Below are 7,143 nucleotides of genomic sequence, written 5' to 3'. Positions count from 1 at the left end.
GGCTGGCAGCAGTGATGACTGGTAAGTGACGGTTGGCAGTCAAGCCAAGACGGCGCGCCATCCATGGCGATTTGGGGGATAGAGAAAATTTTCTGTCGATTTGGGGAAAGGAGAAGGAGGAGAGACAAGCGTGCATCAGTTGTGGGAGAGGTTGTCGGTTCATTGGGCTGGGGCCTAGGAGGGAGGGGTGTATACTGGGCTGGGCTGAAACGCTTAGTACTAAATTAGTTTTTCAATTTTGGAAGTGGGGCTCATGCCCCCCCCCCCCCCACATGGCCTCCAAGAGGCTCCGCCAGTGTCCACGTGCCAGAACCATGAGTTGGTTTCGAGATCTTATGGGTTTCAGCTCTAGCCTACCTCAACTTGTTTGGGACTAAAGGCTTAGTCGTTGCTGTTGTTGTAATAAAAATCAATGGCATATTTGAATCAGTGCCAAAAATAAGCATTTTGGTAATGGACATTTTTTGAACACTGAGAATAACAAGTAAGATTGCAAATGACATCAATGAATGCATGTCAATACATACCTGAGACACCTTTAGAATCTGAACATTTGGATTCTCGTTGAACAAAAATGCACCCAAGACATTTGCTGCAATCGAGAGAGAAATACCCTCAATATATTATATGCAAGATTGACATAAATAGAAAATGTTAAGCTCACAAAAACTTTTAAAGTGAAAAGAATATAACAATTAAGGCTATCTTTTCACATATTGTCTTAATAAGGCACTTCCTACAAACACTAATAAGAAAAAATTAAGTTACCTTATGAGACCAATCAACGGCAACTTGGACACTGAGTTCTACAAAGAATAATTAAGCACGAACAAGGCATTTAGATTGAAGAAGATGTAAGTTCATACAATTATAAGTAATTGTGCAAAAATAATTTTGCAGGGAAGTCACTGTATCAACATGAATAACATTGTCTTTGGTACCTTAGCAACAAAACTCGGAGAAGAAGCTGACATATGATAAAGAATGTCCACATATGACACATGATTAGATACAATCGCCCCTGGTCTTTCCAGTTCTTCATAGTGATCTTTAGGTACATCCTGAACAAAATATTATACTAACATGACACGGGAACCAGGAAGCAAAATTATAGTTCGGTCGCATGGACACATGTCATGTGGGGGCAGCAGTATAAGCTGTGGGACCACCGCTATGTAGCGCCAGGCCAGTCGGCAGCACAGCTAGGGTCGCACTGCCTCCCTGCCTTTCTATTAAAATTTCCAAAGATAGAGTTTCTATCCCGTATGGATCAGATTAATTCAGGGGTCTCTCAATCTATGTAAGGAGACCCCGGCTACTCCCCGAGTTAAAAACCAAACCAATTTTAGTAGAGGGAGGGGGGTGGTACCCTTATTAGCATCAGGAGACCCAGGGCGGCTTGCCCCTGCTCACCCCTGCCCCTAATCATGGGTCACAATAACACAAGAGAGGTGATATACAATGCTTGTACAAGACAGTACATGAAGAAGATCGCAGGAAACAATTGGCATTTTTTTATGTACAATTTTTTCCAACAAAACTAACATACCACCCAAGAGGTTCTAAAGAAAAGAGACACTTATGACCAATTTAAGCTTCCGCATTCTGCATACATGAAGAATCCAAGACATGTTGCAACCATTTAGTTTAGCTTTCACACTGAGACATGTTTGCTAATTTCAAGTTACGATAAAGCTTAATTAGAATACATAAATAGATCTTAACATGTAGGGAATATGACACCAATTCAACTTCCAATTTGATGAAGTGTTGATCCAATGGATCTACACAGGAACAAACTGCAGGGACATTCTTTTTCTTAGCAACACAATAAAACTGTAATTTGCATATGAGGTTATAACAAGCATCTTTAAGCCATATGGAGGAGTTTAACCACAATTGTCCAAGCACTATCTTTTACCGGAGGAACATTCATTCGTCCATTTGCAGCATATTCTAATGCTTATCACCGCATACTGCATGTTCCAAATTTTGCATGTACTTACACACAAAGAGACCAAAACCGGCAACCAATTGATATGGGCCCGTGACTGCAGGTATAAAACAGTTCTCATGCCAACATGAGAGATGCTGCAGTGCAAACATTACCAGATTAGTAGCGAGTACTCACCTAGCAAATAGCCACACACATTATGCGATTCACCATAGTTACCACAACTTACAGCACCACAGAACATCTGTAGTCCTACGCTGTCACGCACACCCCGGTATCACAACATTCTCTCTCTTTCAAACCAGTGCCATGTTCGCCAACCACGACATAGTCATGTAATGTGGGACCCACTAGCAAGTACTGTACGTAGGGAAACAGCCAGGACACATCGGCTAAATAAATTACAATGTGACAGAGGAAGGTCGCGTACTGACCTCGGCATTGGGGAAGCTTCGATCGGACACGGGGATCCAGTAGAACCCGAACACGAACAGCATTGCCCGCGACAACACGCGGCCAGCACGCAGCACGGCCTCCCTCCTCAACCCCTGTAGGCGGGGACGGCCCTCTCCCACTCCGCCCACAAACAGCGTACACACACGGCACACGAGATAGTAGGCGACGACCAGGAGCACCCCTGCGACGAGACGGAGCGGGAGGAGAACGACGCCCGCCAGCACTAACCGTGCCACCTGCGCCGCAGAGAGCGGCCCGCGGCCCATCGGCCCGTACGCATCACGGCGCGCATAGGGCGCGTACCTGATGTCCAGTTCCTCATCCTCCACCTCAGCGGGCGCGCCGGAGAGGAGCGGCCGCACTGCCTCTTCACCGCCTTCGTCGCCTTCAGGGTGGGAAGGCGCCGCGGTGGTGGTGTCGACGGCCATTGGGGATTGAGGCGAGTGGAGAGAGCCGGGAGGCCGAGATCGGCACGATGGGCGAGCCGAGATCGGCCTGTGTTTTTACGGGTTTGTGTCGAGTAGTTTGGTCGGCGCGTTGCCGCAGGAAAGGGTGGACGGTGACGTGGGAGAGGTGGGGCGTCAGATCTACATCTGACGGTTTTGCAGAACTTTGGGTCTCTTTTCTCTTTGGGAAAACGCTTCCTATCATACATCTGACTAGCGCAAATGCCCGTGGTTTGTAATAAGAAAGAATATTACCTCGGTATGAAAAAAAGTTTTTTCTGTCCATCAAATTTAATCAATGCCCGTGAGTTTGCAATGGGTGAGAAAATTAACGTGCACTCCCATTGAATGAATATGTAATTTGTACTATTTTTTCATACATCAAAATTATTCTATGCCTATGCATTACAGCGGAAGAGAAAATTAATGTACTCTCACATTGAATGAAAATCTAATTTGTGTTTGTAAAAATTAATCAAGAACCGTGCCTCAGTGTTGGAGTGGTTATCGTCTATTATGTTATAGTACCTCCATTTGTTATTATTAGGTTGTGGTGTACATCATGACAAGCCGTACTCGACTATGCGCTAGCTAGACTGAATCCAAGTTAAGTTCATTTCTCTTTTTATCTCCTCCACGGGTTCTTCTCTTAACCCTCTTCTTTTCCTTTTATCTCTTTCATAACCATGGGCATCACAAAGTTAAGTCCATCGTTCTCAATATATCTTTCCAAACGAAAACCACTCCTTACATTATTATTATTATTATTATTATTATTATTATTATTATTATTATTATTATTATTATTATTTCCTTAGCCGCTTACCGCTTGTTTTAGCGGTGCCAAACCAAGAATACCTATTCCCTTATTTAGCCCACAATTCGTATCATGCAGCGTGCAATGTCCAACCCATCTTGCATGTGACGGTTTCTCTTTAATTATCTCACACGAGGCAACGATGATGAATCTGTATGAATTGGTGAGAATCGATTTAAGGTAGCGAGGTGGGACTATTCAACACGAAATGTTCACGGGCATTAACACCAAAAGTAACACCGTAAGATCACAATTCAATTTTTTGTTCGCTAGTGTGTGGGCGCACTTCTAGAGTGCAGGCCTAGGCCCAATATGGGTGTGTGGCCCAGGTAGCAGGTCCAGCTGGTGTGACGAGGGTTGATCCTCATATATTTCAAATAAAGTGAGGAGGCACGGTTGGTTATTGCTAAGGCGTTTGTTTCACGAGATCTGCAGTTTGATACTCATGCCCAACACCATTTTTTTTGTGCTGCTCGGTTGACCGGAAGAAAAAAAATGTTCGTCCGTGGTCCAGCTCGGTAACGCAATGGTCATGCAAAAAAAATATATCGTCCATGCCCAGGGGTAGGAATACGATGGGCCGGCCCGCTTGGTTTAGTTTTTTGCGTTTCGTATGCATGTATGTCCCAGTTTTCTTTCCGTTCGTAGTGTGCGTAAACGGAGTAAACAAAAAATAGCATACATAAATAAATCATCAAAATGGGACGAAACAAAGCGGTGCCAAACCAAGAATACCTATTCCTTTAATAATAGGTATAGATATAGATAGAAAGCATTCGTCACACTGGTCGAGGGACGTCGATACGTTGCAAATCTCACGTCTGGATTGCTTCCAAATCCATCTCCTGTTTTCAAAGAGGACTGCTTATCTCGCCACGCCCCCCATAACCTCTCCTCAGCTTTTAAATCCCGATTAATCTCACCTGCCGACCTGCGTTGACCACCCAACCATCGTCCTCATCTCGCATGACCCAGACATCTCCGAGCTCGCCATGCCCCTCGTCGCATCTTCTCTTTCCGCTAGCGATTGACCCATCCAGGCTCTCTCCACCGGTGGCCAGACGTCATCCCGAAGCTACATGTCCGTCATCGCTCTTGCCGACGACGGTGGTGAGGTTGTTGATTGGGAGCGGGGACGAGGAGAATCTGGTTAGCGAGTATATCTGCAAGCAGCGGCTGCCCGTTCACGAGGAGCGACGGCTAATTCTCCATGATGCGCGCGGCCGTGATCTGACGAGATACTAATTGTCCACGATGTTGCGCCCACAAGAAGAAAAGAGCGAACGAGCACCGACGACCGTGCAGCATGATCCACCGCTGCTCGCTCTGGCCATGACGCGATCGATACCTTGGCAACATGGAGACGTCCTCTACATGGAGCCCTTCTACTGAGTCGCCACCGTCTCGAATGCTTCCTACCACTAGTAAATGTGTACTTGCAATGCACGTTGATATTAGTAAATGTGTGTGTGCAATGCACATTGATATTAGGTAATATGTTAATTATGCATAAATATTAGGTAGGATATTATTTGCGTATTAATTATGTGATTAGCATTGGCATTAATATTTGATATGATATTAACTGCACACTAAACGTGTTGAGCACTCACCATTGAAGAAGTCTGAGTCGTTGGATTGACCTGATTTGATGGCCAGGATTTGTTGGATCTGCCTCTTTGGGTCTTTTTATATTACTAGTAAGTTTGCACGTGCAATGCACGTGTATCCTTGGAAAATTTTAATGGTTTACTCATGTCGTTCTCCACCCCATTGTCTCCAAATTTATTTCCTCTGTTTTATGAGTAAGGAAATATTTCATGAAAAATGCCCTCTTTGTCAATGAAATTTTGTTGAAAAAATGTATCATGGTAGTTCACTCTTTTCTTGACAAAATGCTCCATGGTTGTGTCGCTTGGCAATGGCATATTGCAAGTGCCATAAGTGTTACATATGTGCCACTTTCAATCATTCATTTTCCAAATTGGAATAGTTGAGTTGTGAATTAATGTCACTATATTTGATCCATGAATGCTTATTTAATAGTAGGTGATACATATACCTTATTTTTTCACGCAAATTCCAACATCAACAAACTGATTATATCATACCACAAAAGAAAATCCATTTCATCTATTACACGAAAGACATACCTCTCAAGTATTCAATATTAGGAAAGCAAACTGCTAGATTAAGTTCGCATGAGCCATAACTTCATGTTCTTCTGAAGAATCGGAATCTGTGAATCATAAATATCAGCATGGCTTCATCAGAGATATAGCTCCAGATTGTCCATGTAGTTCAAAACAATAGCCTAAAGCAGTGAAATCAACCATTCATTCAATTCAGATGTGTGTGCAAGATGAGGTTAACACACAAGTCAGCAGAACAAAATGTCGAGCATAATGTATCTCAGATTGCATCGTGAAAACAAATATAATGTGCTAACTTGTATACAAGTTAATGTAAGTGTGTGGTAGAGCCATAGAGGTGACATGACACACCATGGACTCATTCTTTTTACCACGCAGTTCATACCTTCCTTTAAAAAAATACCAGATATAACATAGCTAAGCTCGTAATTCCAGGTGGTTGTTCATTATCTCCCAGTAGTTCCAGCTATACTTCTGATGGTTGAAGACGCAGCACACATGAAGATCAGACAAAAAAATCTGCAAGAGTTCTTCTAGATAGAGTTACAACACGTGGCAGATCTGAATAAATACAAGTTAATGTAAGTGTGTGATAGAGCCATAGAGGTGACATGACACAGCATGAACTCATTCTTTTTACCACGCAGTTCATACCTTCCTTAAAAAATCCGGGATATAACATAGCTAAGCTCGTAATTCCAGGTGGTTGTTCATTATCTCCCAGTAGTTCCAGCTATACTTCTGATGGTTGAAGACGCAACACACATGAAGATCAGACAAAAAAAATTCTGCAAGAGTTCTTCTAGATAGAGTTACAACACGTGGCAGATCTGAATAAATACAAATCTATACCAAAACATACAGTCATGTACGGTAATATGCATAAAAACAACAAAAATGAATTTGTAGAAGTGATGAGGACATCAATACCATTGTTACACCCACAGCCCCTGCTGCTATACACACTGGACCGATTACTAGAGCTCGCGCACGCCAATTGAATTATCAGGTACTTTCGTTTCTTGGTAACGATTCTAATGTTCATGAGAATATGATGCTGCCTAAATTGGATACATTTGTTTTGCTTACAAATGAAGGGCCTAGCTTGGACAAGAAAGATGAACCTTGGAGCAAGTTCAAGCATGGAGATGATGGCATGCGCAAGGGGAACAAGAATGGAGTTACAAATGATGATTCCAGGACTTTGAAGCCACCATAATGAGTGCATGAAGCATGGGACGAAATATACAAGATGCCACTTCATAAATTTCGTCCAAAGGCTATTTTAGGTGCTGCGTCACCTTATTATTGGGCCAG

General features: G+C 43.1%; 1 protein-coding gene across 1 annotated transcript; it reads right to left on the bottom strand.

The window, feature by feature from the left end:
• Positions 1-527: 527 nt before the first annotated feature.
• On the bottom strand, positions 528-2,971 carry LOC125528061 (lysophospholipid acyltransferase LPEAT1-like; the record flags this gene model as incomplete). Its single annotated transcript, XM_048692580.1, is given in 4 exon segments — positions 528-592; positions 769-806; positions 942-1,061; positions 2,389-2,971. Coding segments are annotated over 4 exon segments (673 nt in total), but the record flags the coding sequence as incomplete, so codon positions are not given.
• Positions 2,972-7,143: the final 4,172 nt, after the last annotated feature.

This window comes from Triticum urartu, unplaced genomic scaffold, assembly GCF_003073215.2.
Source record: "Triticum urartu cultivar G1812 unplaced genomic scaffold, Tu2.1 TuUngrouped_contig_4607, whole genome shotgun sequence".
In the NCBI taxonomy this organism is placed as follows: domain Eukaryota; kingdom Viridiplantae; phylum Streptophyta; class Magnoliopsida; order Poales; family Poaceae; genus Triticum; species Triticum urartu.
This window is presented reverse-complemented; position numbering and strand designations above follow the sequence as displayed.